At 46.2% G+C, this 26825-nt stretch overlaps 2 protein-coding genes across 2 annotated transcripts in view; both read left to right on the top strand.

Moving 5' to 3' along the window:
- LOC141273091 (uncharacterized) overlaps positions 1-26435 on the top strand; it is a 34483-nt gene extending 8048 nt beyond the window's left edge. The window contains exons 2-5 of the mRNA XM_073684465.1: positions 19859-19986; positions 20537-20659; positions 20737-20857; positions 24484-26435. Of these exons, the coding sequence (XP_073540566.1) occupies positions 19859-19986; positions 20537-20659; positions 20737-20857; positions 24484-26339 (2228 nt within the window). The 3' untranslated portion in view covers positions 26340-26435. The remainder of the gene's footprint in view (positions 1-19858; positions 19987-20536; positions 20660-20736; positions 20858-24483) is intronic.
- On the top strand, positions 438-14726 carry LOC141270796 (uncharacterized). The gene is made up of 4 exons (XM_073680906.1): positions 438-938; positions 1059-2136; positions 14131-14370; positions 14611-14726. The coding sequence occupies exons 1-4, from the start codon at positions 600-602 to the stop codon at positions 14724-14726; spliced, it is 1773 nt and encodes a 590-aa protein (XP_073537007.1). The 5' UTR covers positions 438-599.
- Positions 26436-26825: the final 390 nt, after the last annotated feature.

Here is a 26825-nt window from a genome sequence, read left to right as displayed (position 1 = left end):
CTTCTCCCATGACAGCACCACCTGAGAGAGGGTATCCGCCCACCAAGGACAGGAACCTACTGAATAAAAAGGCGGTACCTCTCCTCCGCATCAGTTTTTGGTTCCTGTCCCTGATGGGAGCCTCACCAGGTGGTACCTCACGTACCTGGATTATGGACGGTGCGGCCTGGAGGCCGTGGAAGCAGCAGATGGTCCCTGTTCCCAGCCCGTCTGGCTGCTGCCCGGGTCTGCGTGTGGGGAGGTGCTGTTTTCCTTCGGATGCCTCCCCGCGTGCGCCGGGGCCTGCGGCCGGGTCTGCGCCTCGCAAAGATGAACTGAGCGCGCCGGCCGGCAGGTCTTCCGGGCTGCGCACGTGGGGGTCGCGTCGCACCCTCTGACGGAGCGCGCCGGAAGTCCGGGCTGCGCACGCGCGGGGTGCTGACGCGTCCTATCACGGAGTGCGCCGGAAACCGGGTCTGCGCATGCGCGGGTGGGAAGCTGTCATCCCGCTGCAAGCGCGCCGGGTGCCGCTGGGCTGCGCACGCGCAGAGGCAGGTGGATCTGCGGGTAGCGCGCCAGCTGGCTAAAATTAAAAAAAAAAAAAAAAAGGAAAAAGAGAGATGAGCACGCTGCCGGAAGGGGAGGAGCCTAAAGGAGGTGGAGCCCTACTGCTTTTAAGGATGGGGAGCAATCAGGATGGCGGTGTCTGCATCCCCGCCATGATGAATGAGGAACCGCAGTCACCTGGGCAGCAGCTGTCACCGCCACAGGAAGTACAGCAGCAGCCACAGCCATCAAAGCAGCGCAAGCAGCTCAAACAAATGGAACGGGAATCTTCCCATCGACAAAGTCACAGCAGTGAGGGGCGTACGAGTTCCGGCAAGACTGGTCAGAAAAGACTTCGTCAGTCCACCTCCGCCAGATGGGAGCCCTCATGTGAACGGCAACCACCGCCTCCGGTACCCTTAGTCTGAACGGCAGTGTGGTGAGTGATCTTCGTGAAAGTCTCACCTTGAATAATGTGCTCTTCTCTCTCTCTCTCTCTCTTTTCCTCCTTCTCCTTTTATTTCTTGGGGCAGGAGGCGAAGAAGTGTAGTGCTAAAAATAAAAACAGGGAGTGTGCTTTATGCAAAATCGGTCTTCCCACCTCCTATGCCAAAAACCTATGCTCAGACTGTATTCAGAAAACCATTGCAGAGGAGTCCCCCAGGTTTTCTTTAGAATTAAAGGATCTAATCCAGACAGAGGTCAGAGAGTCTTTAAGAGGCTTAACCTCACTCAAAAAGAAGAAGCGAAAACTAGTTTCTTCAGAATCAGAGGAATCAGTGGAGTCCCGTTTTACGAGAGAACTGCCTTCCTCCTCTAATCACTCCTCATCGTCATCGGAGTCTTCGGATGATAATGGGGGGGGCAGACCTTGTTTTTCGGTTGATAATACTGAGAGACTAGTTAAAGCCGTCAGAGGGACTATGGGTATTACCGATACCAAAGTGCCCAGAACAGTCCAGGATGTTATGTTCGGGGGCTTAGACCAAAGGAGGAGACGCTCATTCCCGGTCAATGACAGGATTAAATCTCTGATAGAAAGGGAATGGAAGAAACCGGAGAGGAAGGGTCAGCTGCCGTCATCCTCCAAGCGGAGGTACCCCTTTGAGGATGAGGATGCGGCTAAATGGGACAAAACCCCTAAGATTGACGTGGCCATTTCAAAATCTTCAAAAAAATCCACTCTGCCCTTTGAGGATTTAGGAGCCTTAAAAGACCCGCTGGATAAAAAAGCGGAGTCCTTCCTTAAGCAAACCTGGGAGTCGTCAGCAGGGGCCCTTAAACCGGCAGTAGCAGCGACCTGCACTGCTAGATCTATGATGATCTGGCTTCAACAATTGGAAGACCAGATCAGGGGGAATGTGTCCAGGGAGAAAATTCTATCAGACCTTCCTCTTGTGCAGGGAGCGGCTGCATTCCTGGCAGATGCATCGTCAGATTCAGTTAGGCTGGCTGCCCGGTCTGCAAACCTCTCTAATGCAGCCCGTAGGGCGCTATGGCTCAAGAGCTGGCCAGGAGATGTGCAGTCAAAGTCTAAACTGTGCTCAATCCCTTGTGAGGGGGACTTCTTGTTCGGCAAAGGTCTAGATGACATCCTAGATAAAGCCGCAGGCAAAAAACATGGATTTCCCACGGTGTCTGGTTCCCGATTTAACAGTTCCTTTCGGAAGAGAAAATACAGCCGCAGTAAAGCTCCCAGAGACCAAGGTAGCTGGAAAGACCGAAAGCCGTATAGCAGAGGCTTCATGTTTGGGGGTCCCTCCTCCGAGAATAAGAAAGCCCCTAAGTGACAGTTCCCCCCAGGTGGGAGGAAGATTGTCCCACTTCCTGCCTGCCTGGAAGAAAATTTCATCCAATTCTTGGATCTTAGGGATAATCAGGAGGGGGCTCACACTAGAGTTCAAGAGCAGGCCCAAGAACACTGTCAAAATATCAGCCCCCAGAGGTTTAGTGGAACAGATAGCCTTACAGCAGGAAGTTCTCTCTCTGCTCAGGAAAGGAGTTCTGGTGGAAACACCTGCACCCGAGCAAGGAAGAGGATTCTATTCGACCCTCTTCCTAATAAAGAAGCCGGACGGCTCCTTCAGGACCATTGCGAACTTAGAGACTGAACGACCATTTAATCTACAGGCCTTTCAAGATGGAAACAATAAAATCAGCCATAAAGATGTTATTTCCGGACTGTTTTATGTGCGTCCTCGATCTGAAGGACGCCTACTACCACGTCCCGATTTTGCCAGATCATCAACAGTTTCTAAGAGTAGCTGTACAATTCGGCAGGCACGTAAGGCATTTTCAGTTCGCAGCTCTTCCCTTTGGCATTTCCATGGCGCCGAGAGTCTTCACAAAAATCATTCTGGAGGTCACAGCGCACTTGAGGGAAAGAGATATTTTAGTCATCCCTTATCTGGACGACTTCTTAGTAGTGGGCAGATCAAGTCAACTCTGTGCTCTAGCCCTGGCGGACGTCATGGCCAGTCTAAGACGCCTAGGTTGGCTGTTAAATCTGGAGAAGTCAAGGCTGGAACCAAAGAGGGTTCAGTCTTTCCTGGGTCTCATTCTGGACTCGGAAAACCAAACCTGTCTTCTGCCAGAGGAAAAGAAACTGAAGATCAGATCCCTAACATCTCAGATTGTCAGCAATCCGACCATCACCCTGAGGAGTGCAATGTCTCTGTTGGGTACAATGACGTCTTGCATTCCGGCGGTTCAGTGGGCCCAGCACCATTCCAGATGTCTTCAACAGGAGATTCTGGCAGCGGACAGGCGGCTCAAAGGTCGCCTGAATGGGAAAATATCTCTTCCAGATGTTGTGATCAACTCCCTGGACTGGTGGACATCTCCGGTCAACCTATCTTTGGGGGTTCCTTGGACCTTCCAGGTGTCGGATACAATTACAACAGACGCAAGTGCGGAAGGTTGGGGAGCTCACCTAAGGGATCGTTCTGTACAAGGCCTCTGGTCGGACAGCGAGACAAGCCTCTCTTCCAACATGAAAGAGCTGTTGGCAGCCAGAAACGCGCTAAAAGAATTCAGTTCTGTTCTTCAGGGTCCTCACGTCAGGATAATGTCAGACAACAGATCAACAGTCGCCTACATCAATCATCAGGGGGGTACCAGGTCTCTCCCTCTGATGTTAATAGCGGATCAGATCTTCAGGTTTGCCGAGAGTCGGCTGGTTACGCTCTCGGCACTGCATATAAAAGGGGAAGAGAACATAAAGGCCGATTTCTTGAGTCGTCACATCTTGAAACAAGGAGAGTGGGAGTTGAATCCAGCCGTTTTTCAGCAGATTGTGGATCGGTGGGGACAGCCCCAGATAGATCTGTTTGCAAACAGACACAATCGGAAGACCGAAACCTTTTGCTCCCTGAATCCAAAAGAGGGGGCGTTTGCGGTGGACGCGCTGCAGATTCAGTGGGATTTCACTCTAGCTTATGCCTTTCCCCCTTTAGTACTGATCCCTACTATCCTGAGGAAGATCCGAGAGGAACGGGCGAGGGTTATATTGATCGCCCCGTTCTGGCCCAAGAGACCATGGTTCACTTGGATGAAGAGAATGTCCCAAGCAGATCCATGGGTTCTTCCGGACATCCCGGATCTCCTCAGGCAGGGCCCAGTCTGTCATCCCCAAAGAGCGGGCCTGCATTTGACGGCTTGGATTTTGAGAGGTCGTTATTGACGCAAAGGGGGTTTTCTCCAGATCTTGTTACTACCCTTCTAGCAAGTAGAAAGCCGATAACAACTAGAATCTATGGTAGAACCTGGGCTAAGTTCTTGTCTACCTCGGGTCAGTCTGCCAAAGGGAGGGTTCCTATTGAGGCCATACTAGAATTCCTCCAGAAGGGGTTAAACATGGGACTAGCCACCAGTACTCTTAAGGTACAGGTATCTGCTCTGGGGGCACTGTATAATTATGACTTGGCAGCAAATAGATGGATCATTAGATTTATTAAAGCCTGTCATAGATCCAGACCTATTCCTGTTCCAAGAATGCCTCCTTGGGACCTTAATTTAGTTCTGGAAGCATTAACCAAACCTCCCTTCGAGCCCTTAGAGAAGGTTTCAGAAAAAATCTTAACTTTAAAGACTGCGCTATTGGTGGCCCTGACATCAGCTCGTAGAGTCAGTGACTTACACGCACTATCCATTAACCATCCATTCACTCAAGTATGTATGGATAGAGTAATCTTAAGACCAGACCCGGCCTATCTTCCAAAGGTAGCCTCCAAGTTCCATAGGACGCAAGTAATCACTCTCCCTTCCTTCTATCCTAATCCTAGGGATTCTGAGGAATATAAGCTTCACACCTTAGATGTTAGGAGGGTGTTAGTCCAGTATTTGGAAGTGACAAAAGCCTGGAGAAAGAGTGACGCTTTATTTATATCCTTTCAGGGGGCTAGGAAAGGACTTAAGGTTACAAGGGGGACCATAGCTAGATGGGTCAGGGATACTATTACCTTAGCCTACTCTTCTATCAATCTGCCGGTTCCTGAGAACCTGAAGGCCCATTCCACCAGAGCGGTAGCTGCTTCCTGGGCTGAGAAGGCGGATGTGCCCATCGACATTATATGTAAGGCGGCAACTTGGTCATCCCCTGCTACATTTTACAAACATTACCGTCTTGACCTTTCCTCTTCTACTGATCTGTCCTTTGGTAGAAAGGTGTTGCAAGCGGTGATCCCTCCCTCTGGTATTTAATCTCTATAAATCTCTCAGGTGGTGCTGTCATGGGAGAAGGGGAAAAGATCCTAGTTACTTACCGGTAACGGGATTTTACAGAGCCCATGACAGCACCCTATTAATTCCCTCCCCTTTATCACTGTGGTGTGCACTTTTTTTAAGGTGTTTAGTACATATGTTGAGGTGGTGGTTATGTATTAACCTGTCTTCGGAGGCCCTCTCATGCTCTGAAACAAAAAACTGATGCGGAGGAGAGGTACCGCCTTTTTATTCAGTAGGTTCCTGTCCTTGGTGGGCGGATACCCTCTCTCAGGTGGTGCTGTCATGGGCTCTGTAAAATCCCGTTACCGGTAAGTAACTAGGATCTTTCCCTTTAGAATCTGGGCTCTGATACTAATCCTTGTCAGAGCTAGCTCTTGCTGCATGGCTAATGGAGGGAGAGGAGTTGTTATGAGAAGGAGAGTTGGAGGAGTAATCAGTGACTGTTGTTTGGTTTGCATGCATGATTAATCCTTAACCTTCTCTACTTTGGTTTATTCCCTTACCTTCACACCCCGATGCATTCCTCTGTTATATGTGAGTGAATATTTTGTGTGCCTGGAGTCTTCTGTTTACCTTTGTCTATGTTGCCCTGTTTGTCGGGTTAGTGTACTACAGTAGTGCCCCTTTTCCCTGGGTGAGGGAGGTGAACAAACAAAGGGCTTATTTAGGAAGCAGGGCGAGGTCTGAGGCCCCGGCATCTTCACCTTTAGAAGTATCCCGGGGGAGTAGGGCGCCCCCTAGCGTTAGGGACAGGGTAGGTGCCCCTGGTCCCGGATCTTTCTACAGCTGTGTCGTGACATTAGCTCTGACCACAACTGTTTCTTCTGATCATTGACGGATCCTATCACTGCCCTGACTGCGCAATTACAGCAGCTCAGTCTGGAGGTGACGGATTTACGCACGGTGGTCTTGCAGTCCCCTAATACGTCTGGTGTGGGAGGCGCGTCTCTCAGACAAGCCATAGTGGAGCCCAAGGTCGCGTTACCTGACAGGTTCTCTGGGGGCGGGACAAGTTTGTTGTATTCAGAGAGGCCTGTAAACCGTACTTCAGGCTAAGTCCGGTTTCCTCGGGTACAGAGGAGCAACGTGTGGGGATAGTGATTTCGTTCCTTCATGGGGATTGCTTCAGACTGTGGAGGTTTTTTTCAGGCATTGGGCCTTATGTATGATGACCCCGATCGCAACTCCTTAGCCGTGCCAACTTCGGCAGGGAGTTCGGCCAGCAGAGGAATATTGCTCTGAGTACAGGAGATGGACCATGGATACCAAATGGAATGACCCCGCACTCCATAGTCAGTTCTGTGAGGCGCTTACAATGAGGGACGCTTTGGCTCTGTATGAGACTCCTGACTCCCTTGAGACAGCCATGCCTCTGGCGATTCGGGTTGATCGCCGTCTTCGCCGGAGACATAGGGAGTCACCTCCATGTGTGTGGGGGGTCCAGAGTCAAAGGAGGTCAGCGTGGAGCCACCTGTGGAACCTATGCAAACCCCTTCCAATCCACTAGAAAAAAGGACTTTTCCTCTTACCCTTTTGGTGGCCAGAATGTTCTCTACCTCAAACTCGTTTTCAGTGGAAACCGGAGCAGGAGGCGTACCTGTAGATTTGGAAAAAGAGTTAAGTACCACGGGTTTGAGTAGAGATACATGGAAGGAGTTAGGAATCCGCAAATTGGCCGGGAGTTTAAATTTATAGGCCACCGGGTTGATCTGTTTGATAACTTCCAGTGGACCGATGAACCGAGGCCCTAACTTGTAGGAAGGAATCTTGAGCCGGACATATTTGGATGAGAGCCAGACTTTATCTCCAGGACAGAATTGTGGTGGATCCAGACGTCTTTTGTCAGCCTGTTTTTTCACCCGCTCGGATGACTGAAGAAGTGTGGATCTGGTACTTTCCCAACTGGAGGAAAATTCGTTAACGAGAGATTCCGCAGCCGGATTGTCCACCGAGGTGGAGACGGGAAACGGGATCCGAGGATGCTGACCGAAGACTACAAAAAAACGGGGATTCGGAGGAAGATTCGCTCTCGTGATTATTGTAGGAAAATTCGGCCCACGGTAAAAGATCCACCCAGTCGGAATGGTGAGCATTAACAAGGTGCCAGAGGAAACTGGTTAAAATTTGGTTGATCCGTTCTACTTGGCCATTGGACTGTGGGTGATAAGCAGAAGAAAAGTTCAAGGTGACCCCCAGCAGTTTACACATGGCTCGCCAAAAGCGAGAGGTGAACTGAACCCCTCGGTCGGATACGATGTGGAGAGGAAGACCATGAAGACGGAAGACATGATGGATAAAGTCTTTAGCTAACTCTGATGCAGACGGGAGACCCGGCAGGGGAATAAAGCGAGCCATTTTGGAAAAACGGTCAGCGACCACCCAAATGACCGTACAACCGGCAGAGACAGGGAGGTCCGTTATAAAGTCCATAGCTATATGCTGCCACGGGGCAGCAGGTACAGGAAGAGGAAGGAGACGGCCGGCTGACAGATGTCTCGGAACCTTGTTGCGGGTGCAGGACACACAGGCTGAAACAAAGTCTTTTACGTCCTTGTGCAGGGTAGGCCACCAGTAATGCTGGGTAATAAGCTGGAGGGTCTTTTTCTGACGAGCGTGGCCAGCTAGCTTGGACAAGTGTCCCCAGTGTAGAACCTTCTCACGATCAGGTACAGTTACGAACGTCTTACTGGGTGGAAGACGATTTAGATTCACGGGGGCCACCTGCATTACTTTGGCAGGGTCGATGATGTGTTTAGGCTCCTCCTCAAGATCAGAGACCAAAAAGGATCGGGACAAGGCATCAGCTTTGATGTTTTTGTCAGCCGGGCGAAAATGAAGAATGAAATTAAAGCGGGCGAAGAACAAGCACCACCGGACTTGGCGCCGGTTAAGTCTCTGGGCACTCTGGAGGTAAGCCAAGTTCTTGTGGTCCGTGTAAATTATTACCGGGTGAAGAGCCCCCTCGAGCAGGTAATGCCACTCCTCCAGTGCCAGCTTAATGGCCAACAATTCTCGGTCTCCTATAGAATAATTGCGCTCAGAAGAGGAGAAGAGTTTGGAGAAGAAGCCGCAGGTTACCATTCTTCCGGAAGACGACTTTTGGATAAGTACCGCTCCAGCTCCGGAGGAGGAAGCGTCGACTTCTAGGAAGAATTGTTTGTTGCCATCCGGACGATGCAGCACAGGGGCGGAGGAAAAAGCTTGTTTTAAGAAAAGGAAGGCCTCCTCTGCTTCGGGCGGCCATTCTCTGGGATTAGCGCCCTTACGGGTGAGTGCCAAGATAGGGGCAGTCCGGGAAGAGAAGTGCGGAATGAAGAGGCGGTAGTAGTTGGCGAAGCCCAGGAACCGCTGAATAGCCTTCAACCCCTCTGGTCGGGGCTACTTCTGGATGGCAGACAGTTTCTCAGGATCCATTTGTAGGCCGGTCTGAGAGATTATGTAGCCCAGAAACGGAAGCGAGGTCTGCTCAAAGAGGCACTTCTCATATTTAGCATAGAGGTGGTTCTACCTGAGCCTGAGCAGGACCTGACGAACGTCCCTCCGGTGAGTGAGAAGATCCGGAGAGAAGACCAAGATGTCGTCCAGGTACACCACCACGCAGGAGTAGAGAAGGTCACGGAAGATGTCATTGACCAACTCTTGAAAGACGGCGGGAGCGTTACAGAGACCGAAGGGCATTACAAGGTATTCATAGTGGCCGTCCCGGGTGTTGAATGCTGTCTTCCATTCATCCCCCTGACGGATACGGACCAGATTATACGCCCCACGGAGGTCCAGCTTGGTGAAGATTCTAGCCCCCCTCAGACGGTCAAATAATTCAGGAATGAGCGGAAGGGGGTATTTATTTTTCACTGTGATCTGGTTAAGGCCTCTATAGTCTATACAGGGACAGAGTGAGCCGTCCTTCTTTTTGACGAAGAAGAAGCCTGCTCCCGCCGGGGAGGTAGATTTCCAGATAAATCCCCGGGCCAGATTCTCCTCAATATATTCAGACATGGACCGGGTCTCAGCAGCGGACAAAGGGTAAATACGCCCACGGGGAGGAGTAGCGCCGGGCATCAAGTCGATTGGGCAGTCGTATGGTCTATGAGGGGGTAATGTCTCTGCTTCTCTTTTATTAAAGACATCCGCAAAAGACCAATAGGGAACCGGTAGGCCGGGTAGATTGGCTGGGGTAGGAGAAGAACGAGCAGGATGAACGGGAACTAAACAAGTCTTATGGCAGTCCTGTCCCCAGCGAAGAACTTCTCCTGTCTGCCAATCAAGCACGGGTGCATGTCTCTGGAGCCAAGGTAGGCCTAGCAAGAGGGCGTGAGAGAGTCCAGGCAGAACATGGAAGAAGATGCTCTCAGAGTGCAGCATTCCCACCTGCAGAGTTATGGATTCGGTGATGAGTTGGATGGGATGTGGTAAGAGGCCCCCATCCACGGCGGCGACAGATAAGGGTACAGCCAGAGGTTTGGTGGGAATGCGGTATTTCTTTACCAGGGACTGAGAAATGAGATTTCCGGCAGCTCCAGAGTCAAGTTGAGCCAGTTCAAAATAACGGTTCTCCCCGCAGATGATAGAGACCGACAGCATTTGAGATGGAGAGGGTTTATTTCTGTCTAGGGCGACCTCTCTGAGCGATCCTAGACACAGGCGTTTCCCGACCTCTCCGGGCAGGAACGGATCCGGTGCTCCTTACTGTCACAGTAGAAGCAGCTCCCCTCGGCACGGCGTAATTCTTGATGGGTCTTGACCATCTTGGTCTGGTCGACCTGCATAGGCTCGGGTGAGTGCGCCGGGGGAGTAACGGAGGAAGTGACGGGTCTCTGGAAGGTAGGGGCGAGGCGTGGAAACCTCCTCTCACGGGTTGCCTCTTTGGTGCGATCCTGGAACCGGATGTCAATCCGGGTGGCAAGTGTAATTAAGTCGTCGAGAGTGGTAGGAATGTCCCGACCTGCGAGTTCATCTTTAATACGGCCGGACAGACCCTCCCAGAAGACGGACACCAGGGCGTCGTTATCCCAGGCAAGCTCCGAAGCAAGGGTACGGAACCGTATGGCATATTGGCCCACGGTGAGACTTCCTTCGCGAAGGCGTAGCAGAGATGAGGCGGATGAGGTCTTCCGTCCTGGTTCGTTGAAGACCTTCCGGAAAGCCGTGAGAAAGGCTGGCAGGTTGGACACCAGGGGGTCTCCTCTCTCCCATAGAGGATTTAGCCAAGCCAGCGCCTCCCCCGTGAGATGGGACATGATGAAGGCTACTTTGGCTCGGTCGGTGGAAAACTGGTGTGCCAACAGTTCGAAGGGCAGAGTGTACAGGTTAATGAAGACCCGTGCCTGACCGGGATCTCCGCCAAAACGAGGCGGGGCGGAGAGGAGGGGACCGGGAAGAGATGCCATGGAATTGATGGGCAGCGACGCTGCCGTGGTAGGAGTCGTGCGACTGGAAGCAGGTCCCGAAGAGGAAATCAGTGTGTCCAGGCGGGCGTTAACACTACGCAGGTGGCTCAGGATGGACTCCTGTTGGGACCTCTGACGGGAAAGTTCATGACATAGGTCCGAGAGTGAGGGAGCTTGGGTGCCACCGGGTTCCATGGCCCGAGCAAACTGTAACGGGTCTGGGAGGTGGAACCTCAGAGCAACTATACAAAGGGGCAGTCCTTGTAACGAAGCGGGTAGCTCCCAGGGAAGGCGGGCAGGTAGTCACGGCAAGTGACAGGGACAGTCTCTGGGTAAAAGGGCAGGAGGTCACGGCAAGTGACGGGGACAGTCTCTTGACAGGCAGGTGGTCACGGCAAGTGACAGCGGGATAAGAGTCTCTAGACAGGCAGGTGGTCACGGCAAGTCACAGCAGGGAAAGAGTCTCTAGATAGGCTAGCTGGCAGGTAGCAGGTGAGCGCTCCCAGGTGAGCGGGCAAGAGTCTCTGGACAGGCAGGTGGTCACGGCAAGTAACAGCAGAGCCTCCAGATAGGCTAGCAGGCAGGTAGCAGGTGAGCGCTCCCAGGTGAGCGGGCAAGAGTCTCTGGACAGGCAGGTGTCACGGCAAGTAACAGCAGAGCCTCCAGGTAGGCTAGCAGGCAGGTAGCAGGTGAGCGCTCCCAGGTGAGCAGGCAGGAGTCTCTGGACAGGCAGGTGGTCACGGCAAGTGACGGCAGAACCTCCAGGTAGGCTAGCAGGTGAGCGCTCCCAGGTGAGCGGGCGGGCAGATCCATAGACAGACTGACAGGTGTTGGAAGGCAGACTGTCGGACCGTAGGAATGCAAGCAGATAGACAGGAATCAGGTAGGTATAAAGCAGAGATCTGGCAGGTATCTGGTAACGGGACCTGAGGGCTGAAGCAGAGTTGAAAGGCTTTGCAACAACATTGCTCGGGCACCTCCCTCCATTTTGGAGGAGGTGCCTTATATATGGTGAGGTCCTCCGGCCATTGGCCGGGGACTCCTTAGGACGGCGCGCGCGGCCCCTTTAAGAGAGGGGGAGCGCGCGCGCCCTAAGCACAGAGGCCGGGAAGCAGCGCGCGCTGCCAGCAGAGCGGGAGGAAGCCGCCGGGCACGGAGCGGAGAGGTGAGGGGAACGGCGTCCCTGCCTAGCAGGAGGCAGGGACGCCGACGCTACAGGTACATCCTGAGAAAGAAAGAAACCACTGGTGAACTCATCAATGCAAAAAGACGTGGGCGCCCACGGAAGACAACAGTGGTGGATGATCGCAGAATAATCTCCATGGTGAAGAGAAACCCCTTCACAACAGCCAACCAAGTGAACAACACTCTCCTGGAGGTAGGCGTATCAATATCCAAATCTACCATAAAGAGAAGACTGCATGAAAGTAAATACAGAGGGTTCACTGCACGATGCAAGCCACTCATAAGCATCAAGAATAAAAAGGCTAGACTGGACTTTGATAATAAAAACATGTAAAAAAGCCAGCACAGTTCTGGAAGAACATTCTTTGGACTGATGAAACCAAGATCAACCTCTACCAGAATTATGGAAAGAGAAAAGTATGGCAAAGGCGTGGTACAGCTCATGATCCAAAGCATACCACATCATCTGTAAAACACGGTGGAGGCAGTGTGATGGCTTGGGCATGCATGGCTGCCAGTGGCACTGGGTCACTAGTGTTTATTGATGATGTGACAAAGGACAGAAGCAGCCGAATGAATTCTGAGGTATTCAGAGCCATACTGTGTGCTCAGATCCAGCCAAATGCAGCCAAACTGATTGGTCGTCGTTTCATACTACAGATGGACAATGACCCAAACCTTAAAGCCAAAGCAACCCAAGAGTTTATTAAAGCAAAGAAGTGGAATATTCTTGAATGGCCAAGTCAGTCACCTGATCTCAACCCAATTGAGCATGCATTTCACTTGTTGAAGACTAAACTTCAGACAGAAAGGCCCACAAACAAACAGCAACTGAAAACCACCGCAGTGAAGGCCTGGCAGAGCATCAAAAAGGAGGAAACACAGCATCTGGTGATGTCCATGAGTTCAAGACTTCAGGCAGTCATTGCCAACAAAGGGTTTTCAACCAAGTACTAGAAATGAACATTTTATTTACAATTATTTAATCTGTCCCTTTAAAAACAGGGTGGCACATGTTAAGGAGCTGAAACTCCTAAACCCTTCATCCAATTTTAATGTGGATACCCTCAAATGAAAGCTGAAAGTCTGAACTTCAACTGCATCTGAATTGTTTTGTTTAAAATTCATTGTGGTAATGTCTAGAACCAAAATTAGAAAAATGTTGTCTTTGTCCAAATATATATGGACCTAACTGTACTTCAAGACAATAAATTATATGTTAAACATGAGACGTGTATGTTATCGGTTGAGCTGATCCCTTTCCTAGGATACGTGTTGTCCTCCACCGGTTTTCGCATGGATCCAGCGAAAGTCCGGACGTTATTGGATTGGGATCGTCCGGAGGAATTGAAGGCGTTACAAAGGTTATAGCTTTCGCCAACTACTGCCGTAAATTCATAAAAAACTTTTCGGTAGTAGCCAAACCTCTTACGGATATGACCAGGAAGGGGGCAGACTTCTCCAGGTGGTCCGGACCTGCCAGGGAGGCATTTGATATGTTGAAAAAATGTTTTTCTTCTGCGCCGATTCTTATACAGCCTGACGTCTCTCAGCCTTTTATCGTCAAGGTCGATACGTCTGAGGTGGGGGCGGTGTTGTCGCAGGGTGGTCTCCTTGGAAATGGCAAACGTGCTTATTTCTCAAAAAAAAAAATTGTCACCTGCTGAGAGAAATTATGACATTGGTAACAGGGAACTCTTTGCTATCAAATGGGCTTTTGAGGAGTGGCGTCATTTTTTGAAGGGGGCGGTCCAGATTTAACTTCTGAGTCACTTATAGGCCGGGAAACAGAAACATTAAGATGCCTTATCCCTTTGCTTTCCTGGAGTAGGAGATAAGTGTGAACCAGTACCTCTTCTTCAAAAGGGGTGGTTATTGCGTCTGTATGCTCTGATATAGAAATAGAGGCTGTTGATGCTCAGGGGGATGCCCCTGCTGCCTATCCACTTTGTAAACTGTTTGTTCCTGGAAATCTCCGTCTTAGAGTCCTTAGCGAACATCACGATACAGTGTTGGCTGGACATCCTGGTAATAAGGCCACCGCTGATTTGCTTTCCCAGCCGTTTTGGTGACCAGGTGTTCATAAGAATGTCCGAGACTATGTAGCCGCCTGCAGTGTCTGCACGTGTTCTAAAACCCCTCGTTCTCGTCCGTCGGGGGCTCTCCAACCGTTGGAGATTCCCAGCAGACCGTGGACTCACTTATCTGTCGATTTTATCACAGATCCACCCTTATCGGCTTGGGAGCTCTGTAATTCTTTTGGTGGTTGATAGTTTCAGTAAGATGTCTCATTTTGTCGCATTACCAGCTTTACCGAATGCCAGAGATTTGATGCAAGTTTTCGTTAGGGAGATAATTAGTTTACATGGGATCCTGACCGATATTGTTTCTGATGGGGGGGTACAGTTATATTTGGATCCCATCTTCCTCAAATTATTAGTAATCCCCTGCCAAATGGTGAAAATAGAAGATGAAAATCGTTACACTGGCATACAGGGAGATTATGCTGCCAAATCCAATGGGATTCACCCGAGGATCTATGGGGAAAGTACTGTTCCAAAGTGTGGCCTCGCAGTGGCGCAACCTATGAATGAGGATTGGTTTTGCGAGTTTGCCATATATCTTGTCCATTTGAGCCAGTAGTTTACGTCCAAAAATACAGTTTCTATGGCCAGTTTATCTTCATATGTCAGATTTACCAAGTATCTGACACCTATTGTGGGTTTATCTATCAGTGAAACAGATGGATGTTTTAGTTTATCTTTTATATCTGTCTAAATTTTCCCAGGTTTCCACTCCCTCCCCTCTGGGTACCATGTACTTAGTATGTATGTCCCTCTGTCTTCTTCTGATGGGCTCTCTATAATCAAATACATGGGCATGCATCCATTTTTAGGGCAGTAGCCACCATCATAGTAGAAGTTGCCTATTGTCAATGTCATGCGCACCAGTAGGCTCTTCCCCATTTTATCTTTCATATTCTGCAATTTTGGGGGGTTGTAATCCCATTTGACATTTCCTGTATTCTATCCCACCATTGGCCAAGTGTCACCATTAGATCATGACCCAGTTTCTGCCATGGTTACACAGACGTAGTGACTCTGGGCCCATAGATTACTTTGTTGGCTTGGGAGGGGCATTCCCCTATTGTATAGTAATCAAATTGGTATTATTGGGGCCGTAATATTAAACCAGAAGGTAACCACACTCTCTCTCATGTTATATCCCCTTAGCTAACCGTACCAGTGTAAAGGATATGCATTAGATGGATCCTGATGAGGAGGACCCATCATTTTACAGTCTTGAGGATTTTTTGCAGTGTGTAACGTAGATCCATGTGGGTCTGCCGTCCACTTTCACAGCCGTATCGATGGTCAGCAGCACTTAAAAAGTTCTGTCAAACCGGGGTTCCAGGGTATGTTTGTTGAACTTCCTTATGAGCACCCAGTTTCCAGGTCGGATTTGATGGCGTCCTTCCAAGTTCTCGGAATCTGGGAAGGAAGAGAAAACTAAAGCATGTATTTTAGTCAAATACTTAGCTAACTCAACCATATATGGTGTTAGGGTGTCATATTGCATGGACAATTGCTGGGGGAAGTACAAGCCTAGCCTGGGGGCACTACCAAACAGAATTTCATAGGGGCTGAGTTTTAGTACTCCTGTCGGGGTATGGCATATACTAAAAAGGGTAAGTTGAAGGCTTTCTGGCCATGGTTTCCCCATTCTCTGAACTGCTTTCAGCATTTTTTATTTTAACGTTTCATTGAGTATCTCCACTTTTCCACTACTCTGTGGGATATATAGGGTATGCAAAGCTAACTCTGTTCCTAGAGATCTCCATATTTCCTTGGTCAGGGTTTCTGTGAATGCGGGTCACTGATCACTTTCAGTGGTTTCCGGCTGGCCGAACCTGCACACGATCTCCATCCGTAGTTTCTTCGCTGTTGTCCTTGCCGATTGGTTCTACACCGGGTACACTTCTGGCAATCCTAAGAATATATCTATAATTACCAAGGCATATCTGAATCCTCCTTTTGGTGGCATTTGGATATGGTCCGTTTGTATCCTCTAGATGGGATATAATGGCTTTGGATTGCATTTGGAAGGGGTCTTTTATGTCCTTCCTCGGTTGCATCTTGCACAGATCATGCATCCCTTGGTATAATTGGGAGCCATTACTGAAAATCCAGGAGCATGGTAGTATCTATCCACCAAATTATGCATCTTCATCTTGGACTGGTGGGTAGGTCCATGTGCCCATTCCGCCGCCAATGGGTATAGTGCTCGAGTTAGACAGATTTTTCTCTCCAACTGCCCACAGATGATTGTTGTCATCTTCTCTTGCTCAATTGGAGATCCATTTGTATTTTTCTCCCTGGACTGTTTGCTTCTGTAAATCCTTGATAAGGGTTTTCCAATGTTGGTTCTCTGTTCCCTCCTCCCTAGCCTTATATAATCCTATTGGATTTTCCTTCAAGATTGGAAACACAGCAGCATCTTTCGCTCTCTCGTTTCCTTCTGCCTCCCTTGTTGTACCATTCATATATGCCTTTACCTTTTTACTACTGCCACTTGTTCCAGCATCAATAGGGCCTCGCCATCAGTTCCTGGATTGCTCGGTGGGCGCGAAAAAGTGTACCATTTGCCTTGATGAAGCCCCCTAGCCCTCCAGATTGGTCCATAGTCATGTGCCATCCCATATGCATATCTTGAGTCACTGTAGATGTTGGCCCTAGCATGGGCAGCCCTGCAGGGTCCCAACACTGTGGTCATCGCCTGGCTGAACATGGACTGACTGTTTTGAGCTCCCTGTGGCATGACTGTCCATATGTATTGTCTCCCTTCATGGGTAAATGTGAACAGATATTGGCTGTACTGGTATAGAGGAATGCTGAAGAAGGCATTTGCCAGATCGATGACTGTGAACCAATAGACGGTTGGTGGGATTGAGGCCGGTAGCATGTGTGGGTTTGGTACGATTGGGGTCTCCAAGATGGTTGCTTTGTTGACAGCTCTTACATCCTGTACCATTCTACAGCCCCAAAACATCACTGCTCTAGAGGAGATCTGCATGGAGGAATGGGCCAACATACCAGCAACAGTGTGTGCCAACCTTGTGAAGACTTACAGAAAACGTTTGACCTCGGTCATTGCCAACAAAGGATATATAACAAAGTATTGAGTGAGATGAAGTTTTGTAATTGACCAAATCCTTATTTTCCACCAAAATGTGAAAAAAAAATTCTTTCCAAATCAGACAATGTGATTTTCAGGATTTGTTTTCTCATTTTGTCTCTCATAGTTGAGGTCTACCTACGATGTCAATTACAGGCCTCTCTTATCTTTTTAAGTGGGAGAACTTGCACAATTGGTGGCTGACTAAATACTTTTTTTCCCCACTGTATGACTGTGTATAAGGAGGTGGGTCAGTGTCTTCGCGCCAATCTGTGTCTTGTGTTTGACAGACGCATGTCCAGCCTTCTGGAGGAGAATGGGGGCTGTGTGGACTGGAAAGGTGCCTTGCCATTCTGTACAATGCCTCGGCGTCCTTTAGGGCTTAATGATCCCTAAGGAGTCCCTTTTTGTTCATTAACACATCCTTCCATTCTTTCTCATCTAGCCCCCTTCCTGGGGTTGATAACCATGACAATTTGAGGAGGGTCTTTACATTTTTCACATGTCAGAGTGCCTGTGCACAAGATCCATGCTCTACAATGGTACATAGACGGCAGGAATAAATGCGCCTTACAAAAAAAAGGTGAAGTGTGCATAGCTGTATGAGGGCTTGCTTTTTGCGGGACAAGTTGTACTTTTGAATAACTGCATTCAATTTATCATGTGATGCTCTTGAAAGTGGGAAAAAAATTCAAAGTGCATTGAAATTTCAAACAAAGTGCAATTCAATATATGTATATTTTTTTATTTACCATGTTCAATATATGGTAAAACTGACCTGGCAATATGATTTTCCAGGTCAGTACGAGTATGTAGTATCAGTACAAGTATCAGCGACAATGTACAGTGTACATAGAAAGCTGCCAATCAGGGTTTGGTCGAGGTTATACATATCTCAGCTTTCTGAGCATTACTGCAGATAAACAGAGATTCTATTAAAGCTGCACCAAGCAGTGCGGTTAGTGATACATTGCTGGATTCAGGGTCTCTGCCCCTACATCATGTAGCTCTCAAAGTCCATAGCAATAACCTGCTGACAGATTCCCTTTAACATTCTTAAAAAGTTTGCACACTGTAACTGACAGTGGTCTTTACTGCGTTCTACTTATCATTTGCCATAACCCTAACTAATGTAATGGGCATAAAAATTAAGCGATTTGTGTCTGCTTACTAATGGAAACATTAAAAAAAAAAAATCTGCCCATTATGTTGTGTATATACAATAATATCTAGGAAGGTAATACTGTTGAGGCTATATGTTGGAGTAAAGTGTAAACCAAATTCATTGTCATTGATGTGCTTAAAGAACTCTAATATGGATTAATACCATACACCTCCAAATGAAGATGTTATCAATAAAACTCCTGAGGACCAAATTTTCCCGGAGCGTGCCCCCGAGGAAGATGGTAGGTTTTCCCAGCTGCTCATATACTCGTTGGTGTAACTGGGGGCGAACCTGATCCCCCATGGTGGTACCAGAACTGCTGTAGGAAGGATGCACCTTTGTATACAAAATAGTTATGCTCCAATATTAACACAATGCAATTAACAAATAAACTCAGTTTGTTCCTGGGAAAAAAAATCCATTTTGCTCAGGAAATATTAGCTATATTTAATCATATGTTTTCATTTGGTGGGTCATTCCGATTACGGCTATACCAAATTTATATAGGTTTATTTCCATTTTGTTTACATTTGTCCCAAAAATAATTGTTATTCTGTCACTATGTTCTGAGAAACCCACAGCTCAATTAGAATTCAACACGCATATAGATACACTTCAAAATGTTTGTGTAGTCTGTAGTGTATTTTATTCCACTGGCAAGTGATTTTTCAGACATTTTAATTCAAGGCAATCTTTGTCAGGTTTATCTGTGTGTGTAAGATGGTAAGCAAATAAGTGGCATGAGCCTGCAGAGTCAAGTCACACAGGTCCATCAAAACTACTTCAGACCTGAACTGATGCCTGAAAACCACTCTAGTAATTGGCACCGAAAAAAACACTTCCAAATTTATATTTTCAGGACGTTAGATAACATTAAGATAAAGACTTAAAATATTGCAACGTGAAGTAGACATATGGTAGATGTTAATTATTAATGGGAACCTGATGGGTCCGATAACACTATTAACCTGCATATATAGGGTTCATTTATAGATTAATGAAGGTACCTGGATGAAAATCCACTTTCTTTCACCAGGGAGCCGCTGGCTTTGAGTCATGCAGGTGTGCCCGGAGGAATTACGATAGTCACTGCTCACAGCACTGAGAGGTGACTGTAATTGATCATTTTCTCCCAGGTGCCACACTTTTAGTACTGCAGGTTAATAGTGTTATCTGATGTCACAGGTTCTCTTTAAATGGAAACTTACAGGTGATACATGCTGCCCAATCCACAAGTGGCACTAGCGATTGCAGCCAGGTATGCTTCACTCTGAAACTCTATTACGCTAATTATCTTTTAATGCCAACTAGAAGTTGCTTGGCACCTATCCACTGATCAAGGTACCAGCTGAGGCTAGCTAAATGTAACAAACCCTAGGGTCTTACAATAATTTTTGTACATTAATTTGAGTGTAATTAAACATTTTTATCACAATTAAAAGTCAAGTAGTGCTGTGGATGATATTTAGCTATTTGGAACAATTGTCACCAGGGTGGATTTTAATTAGGCTTTCAGTAATCTTTTTCAGGCATAATCGTTCCCACTTTCATGGCTACATAGCTAATGCCTTTAAAAAAATGGTGTCAGGATTGCTTGCATGGTATCAGTAAGTCCAAAAAACTTGAAGTTTTTCCCATAGTATGACGAAAGGGTCATATGTGAACAAAAAGTAACCTTTTATTTAATCAACTGCAGAATCCTGGCCATCGGTCCCACATGCTACCAGGGCATTACATGTATCTACAATGACGGACATGACTAGGAGTCCTCTGATGGAGATATTAAGTCTCACCTTGGAGATCCTCTGTGTGCTGATTGGAGAGGTGAGGGCTTCCCAAAATGTGACAGTAACCTTTATCATTGGTTAGTGCCAGACCAGTTTTGAATTGAATATGCACATAGAGTATTAGTTCTAATTTTGACAAAATCATAGGTAATCTGAATTCAGGATGTAGCGCTTTAATTTGTAGTTTGGTATTTAAATCTGAGAACAGATCTATAAGGTAATTGTGACTACACAAGGAAGAGGATTCATTGTAATGAGTGTCAGAATCACGGCGTGGGAAGAACAGAGTACACTACCTGAAGGTGCTGTGACAGGAACTTTACTGGAGTCAGTGGGGGAGAAAGCGTCTACAGAGCTTGTGATACAAGGGTGGATATCGCTAGCATAGAATAGGAAGTGCTATGGGAATAATAGGGCCTCCTAGTTCCATCAGGGTCTGCAGTAGAAAAAAAAAACGAAAGATGCATCCAACAGAATTAACAGAGGAAGGTTAAGTTGTTTACGATTGTGGTTTTCTTTGTTTTTACCTGAAATACACCATTACAAATCTCTATATTATAACAACCAATGTTTAAATGATCCTGTAGGATTGTGTAATAGTGAAAAAGTTCTGCGAATGGATGAGAACTCAATCACTGATACGTGGGGAAAGGAATTACAAGAAGATCCTTGAACTCACCAACGAGATCATTGAGCTGCTGACTGGAGAGGTGAGGAGCTCTGGGACATTATGCACTAACATAAGCTATACTGTGTCTGGATGATGATGGATCATTATGTATATCAGGTTCCTGTAAGGTGTCAGGATGTCGCTGTGTATTTCTCCATGGAGGAGTGGGAGTACATAGAAGGACACAAGGATCTGTACAATCATCTTATGAATAATGGCCAGTCCCCTATGGCTCTGGGTAAGTTTACAATTAGTGATGGCTGTTCAGCAAATATACATAGCTATTATTGGAAATAACAAATGGGCAGCGCTCCAGAAGATATGGAAAAAGGTGGGGTACTATATTGCTCCATATTTCTAGATTGAGATGGGTCAATAAAGTACCCCACTTTTATCATCATACTTTTGTAGCTCAGCCAGTTGGTTTTTTATGCTATTGAAGAATGCGGATTTTTGGCATTGTGCATATTTTGATTTTTCAGTTGTTATTGGTGGTAGCTTCTGAAAAGCCAGGTTACATTGTTGTTCTTTTCAACTTGAAATGGGTTTACAATAATGTGTAGTTATCGAGTATCAGGGAGTAAAGGAGTAATGTCTGCTACATGGTTTAAAGGGAATAATAACCTACAATTAGATTGCACAACGGCAGATAATAGCAAAATTAGAACAACTTTATTTGATAAAATTTAGACATACAAGATCAACAATATAGAATCCAACAGTTGGTATACAGAAGGTGGGGTACTAGAATAATAATAGAATTTCATCATGGGTACATATAAATATTAATACATGATTGGCCATATTATATAATGTAAAAATGGAGTACCCATAGACATAAAATTTAGTAATCACAAGGTAGGTAAGAAATAAGACACACAATGTATGTTCATCCGTATTGAAAAGGGTGGTGTCAAAGGCTCAGAAGCAATAAATAACAAAATACAACTGATTTAGGAAAGGCACCTCTAAATATATAGTCCGCAAAATGGTGGAGTAGTATAACACGGACGAAGGTTATTTCACATGGTAGTGAAGAATTATAATAAAGTGACCGTGCATGAAAGGTGCAAGTGTGCAAGAATTAATAAATAGGAAATAAGAAATTCATAGGATTTGAGCAGCCACTGTCAAAATTGAGACAAATTATCACCACATAATTGAGGAAGAGCTGATGTAGTTAGATGAACTTGCTTACAACCGGAGTACTGGTACCACACACCACGTTTCCTGACGCGTGTTTCGCCACTGCGGGCTTTAACGAGGGATTTAAAGGGAACCTGCCACCATGAAAATGCCGTCCAATCTGCAGGCACCTTTATAGGGCAGGGGAAGCTGAGTAGATTGATATATAGTTTTAAGACCACTCACTGGACCAAATATCCTAGAAAGAGCAGAGGTTTAAGTAATGAAATCACAGGTTATACTGAATCTTTTTTCACAAACCTATATATCAGTCTACTCTCAGTGGTCCCCTTTAACACATACCACGAATCATGATGCACAGATTCGGCAGAGAACTATAGGTATAGTACAATGCCAAAAAATTCACTATTTCAACCCCTGGCAAAAATTATGGCATCACTGGGCTCGGAGGATGTTGATTCAGTTGTTTACTGTTGTTGAAAAAAAGCAGATCACAGACATAGCACAAAACTAAAGTCATTTCAAATGGCAACTTTAGGGCTTTAAGAAACACTAAAAGAAATCAAGATTAAAAATGTGGTACTCAGTAAGGGTAATTTTTTTCAGACCAAGCAGAGGGAAAAAATTATGGATTCACCCTGTAAATTTTCATTTCCAAAACTAACACCTGCATCAAATTAGATCTGCTCGTTAGTCTGCATCTAAAAAGGAGTGATCACACCTTGGAGAGCTGTTGCACCAAGTGGGCTGACATGAATCATGGTTCCAACATGAGAGATGTCAATTGAAGCAAAGGAGAGGATTATCTCTTAAAAGAAGGTAAATCATCACGCAATGTTGCAAAAGATGTTGGTTGTTCACAGTCAGCTGTGTCTAAAATCTGGACCAAATACAAACAACATGGGAAGGTTGTTAAAGGCAAACATACTGGTAGACCAAGGAAGACATCAAAGCGTCAAGACCGGAAACTTAAAGCAATATGTCTCCAAAACAGGAAATGTACAACAAAACGAGGAACGAATGGGAGGATACTGGAGTCAATGTCTGTGATCGAACTGTAAGAAACCGCCTAAAGGAAATGGGATTTACATACAGAAAAGCTAAACAAAAGCCATCATTAACACCTAAACAGAAAAAAACAAGGTTACAATGGGCTAAGGAAAAGCAATCGTGGACTGTGAATGACTGGATGAAAGTCATATTCAATCACAAATCTGCATTGGGCAAGGTGATGATGCTGGAACTTTTGTTTGGTGCTGTTCCAATGAGATTTATAAAGATGACTGCATGAAGAAAACATGCAAATTTCCACAGTCATTGATGATATGGGGCTGTATGTCCGGTAAAGGCACTGGGGAGATGGCTGTCATTGCATCTTCACTAAATGCCCAAGTTTACATTGATATTTTGCTCAGTTTTCTTATCCCATCAATTGAAAGGATGTTTGGGGATGATGACATCATTTTTCAAGATAATGCATCCTGCCATAGAGCAAAAAATGTGAAAACATTCCTTGAAAGAAGACACATAAGGTCAATGTCATGGCCTACAAATAGTCCAGATCTCAATCCAATTGAAAATCTTTGGTGGAAGTTGAAGAAAATGGTCCATGACAAGGCTCCAACCTGCAAAGCTGATCTGGCAACAGCAATCAGAGAAAGTTGGAGCCAGATTGATGAAGAGTACTGTTTGTCACTCATTAAGTCCATGCCTCAGAGACTGCAAGCTGTTATAAAAGCCAGAGGTGGTGCAACAAAATACTAGTGATGTATTGGAGTATTCTTTTGTGTGTTTGTTTTTTCATGATTCCATAATTTTTTCCTCAGAATTGAGTGATTCCATAATTTTTTCCCTCTGCTTGGTCTGAAAAAAAATTACCCTTACTGAGTACCACATTTTTAATCTTGATTTCTTTTAGTGTTTCTTAAAGCCCTAAAGTTGCCATTTGAAATGACTTTAGTTTTGTGCCCTGTCTGTGATCTGCTTTTTTTCAACAACATTAAACAACTAAATGAACATGCTCCGAGCCCGGTGACTCCATAATTTTTGCCAGGGGTTGTACATAGTCATCCATGTAGTATAACGCCCAGGCCATAGTAATCATCCATGTAGTATAATCCACAGCCCATAGTCATCATCCAAAAGGTATAATGCACAGCCTACAGTCATCATCCATAAGATATCGTGCACAGCCCATACTCATCCATGTATATGACCACTGTGTACTCACTGATTTAAGAAAAAAAAAAATACTCTGCTTCCCTGCGCTGCATCCTCTTCTGAAGCCAGCAGCTGACTTCAGCATGTAAGCCACTTCCATACGCCTACAGTCACGTGCATGCCGATGTCAGCTGCTAGTCTCTGATTGTCCAGCAGCGTGTATTGCTGTGCACGGACCCGAAGGATCTGTGCGCTGCAATATATTTCAGCTGAATGTGTGTCTGAGGACACACCTCCAGCTGAAGTATTTTCTGGCGTTGGCAGGCCCCTCATCCGCTGGGCCTGATCGCAACAGTGAGTGGGCCCCCTGTCTATCCAGGGCCCCGGCACTTGCCCAGGTGCACCAAGTGGTGACACCGGCCTTGCTACTCGGCTTCCCCGGCTCTATATCATGTTGCCTGCAGATTGGACTGCACTGTCATGGTGACAGGTTCCCTTTAAGCCTTATTCACATTTTGCTAGAAAAACTAATAACAATTGTACATCTCTCCCTACCAGATACTACTGAAAGCCAAAAGGTCCCAACAGGAAACCATATTGATGTTTTAACAAGAAAACATATTGGTGTGCAAGAAGAGTCTACCAACTCACAAGCCTCCCAGTCTGAGGACAAAAAGATCTGCCATTCAGAAGCACATTTGTCATCTGTCTTCAGTGATGGAAAAAATGTCAGACTAGATGAACAGTATGATGTTACCTCACCTAATTCCCAGATAGCATGGGAGTCCATATCTTATAATGGAGTAAAATCTGACAGCAATTTCTTATTGAAAGAGAATAGTTCCAACCAAACAAAAGAGACGGAGCTAGCATTACTGGAGAAACCAACATGTGCTCAGGATTCCAAGAAAGGTCTTCAGTTACTTCATATAAAAGAAGCACTAAGTTCATGTGAGGAAGATTTTACTGATATGGAAACTTTAACAATTACCGATCTTGATGAAATAGGCTATGCATCTCTTGCTAACAAAGACACAGACTACATTAGGAGTCCACACGTAACAAGAACTTCCAATTCTACAGGCCCTAACCAAGAAGGTAGTGAAATGGAATACACACATGGTCCATCAGGCAGTAACTTCATGGAGTCGGAGACAATATCCTTAAATGGTGAACAGATACCCCAATATTCTTATTGTTTAAAGGCATACAACAACACTGCACAACTTAATTTGCACTTAAAGAGTCACCAAAATCAGAAAACATTCACGTGCTCAGAATGTGGAGAACATTTTTCTAAAAAATCTGAGCTTGTGACACATCGTAGCGTTCAAATGGGAGAAAAAACATTTGCCTGTCCAGAATGTGGTGAACAGTTTGCCAATTGTGCAAATGTCATTGCCCATCAAGCGACTCATAAACCGCCAATATCTATGGGTACTGACCCGCTGCTTGCTCAGAAAGATGAAACTTCAGTTTTATGCTCAGACTGTGGAATGACTTTTAAGAGCGGCAAAGATTTTACTGATCATCAAAAGAGTCACAAGCAAGGGAAACTGTATATATGCCCTGTGTGTGGTAAAGGTTTCACAACAAGAGGGCATCTTAGTAACCACAGTAGAATTCACTCAGGGGGAAAGCGTATTGTGTTCCCTGAAAGTGAAGAACGTGCTCCTCCAAAAAGAAAGAGACCATTTATATGCTTTAGATGTGGTAAAGGTTTCCCAAGTCGTTCCCATTTAGACAGACATGAAAGAATCCATACAGGAGAGAGACCATTCTCATGTTCTGAATGTGACAAACGATTTACTGACCGTTCTGGCCTTGTGATACATCAAAGGATACATACCGGAGAAAAGCCATATAAGTGTAATGACTGCGGCAAATGTTTCCGAGATCGCTCCGGACTTGTCGTCCATCAGAGACATCACACTGGACAGCAGCCATTCAAGTGCCTTGAGTGCGGAAAGTGTTTTCACAATAGGGCACGGCTGGAACGACACAAAGGCGTTCACAAGACAGAAGCATCATATTCTTGCCCAGAGTGTCACCAGCCTTTTACAAGTGTTTCTGCCATGACTACTCATTACAGAAGTCACTTTAGAGAACACCTTAGTGATCAGGGCACTGAAAACATGGCTTCTCAATTTCTTCCTCAAGGTCAACCAAGATATCACAGAACAGATAAGTCACTTCCAGAATTATCTGCCCTTTCCACAGATTACAGGACTTGTTTAGGAAAGCAGCAACATGTCCACCCTGAAGAAGGTGTGACCAGTGCAGAGTTACATCAGGAGGCTCATCCCACTGAAAAGCTCTCCTCTTCTAAAAAGTGTAGAAAGTTACCTCTTGCTCATTCTTTTCTGGTGCATAAGAGAAGACATGCAGAAAGCAAAGTATTATCCTGTTCTTAGTGTGACGAGTCTTTTTTACATCGTTCAAGTTATATTGCACATGAGGAATGTTTTGTTTTGAAAGGTTGGCTAACTAAACACTTAGAAACCCATGCATGATATGTTTCTGTGAATTAATGGACTCACTGTGTCTATTGGGTATTTAAGTGTCAGCCACAGTAAAAAGGAATTTCTCATACGCAGTTGGTTAAGTTGGTGTTATGTGACATCACCTTAATAGAAATTTAAAGGAAGCATATATTCAACCTCAATATTACGGCTTGACTGGGCCATGCCTTGAAAGGGTTTTTGTCTTTTATTCTCACATTGGCAAAGCTGCTAAGTGATTGGGTGCAGTGATTTCAAGAGCGGTAGACGTGACGTCACAGCTGCAGCCCATCAACAAAGATCAGAGAAGTGTCTTTATAATGGTTAAAGGAGAGCCTGTCACCAGGATCAGGCATGATAAACTAAAGATATGTGCATAAAGGCGCTGTGCTGCTCATT

This window comes from Phyllobates terribilis, unplaced genomic scaffold (genome assembly GCF_046119375.1).
Source record: "Phyllobates terribilis strain yellow unplaced genomic scaffold, ASM4611937v1 Scaffold_5__5_contigs__length_657084704, whole genome shotgun sequence".
In the NCBI taxonomy this organism is placed as follows: domain Eukaryota; kingdom Metazoa; phylum Chordata; class Amphibia; order Anura; family Dendrobatidae; genus Phyllobates; species Phyllobates terribilis.
The sequence above is the reverse complement of the archived record's forward strand: the minus strand, read 5'-3'. Positions and strand labels throughout refer to the sequence as shown.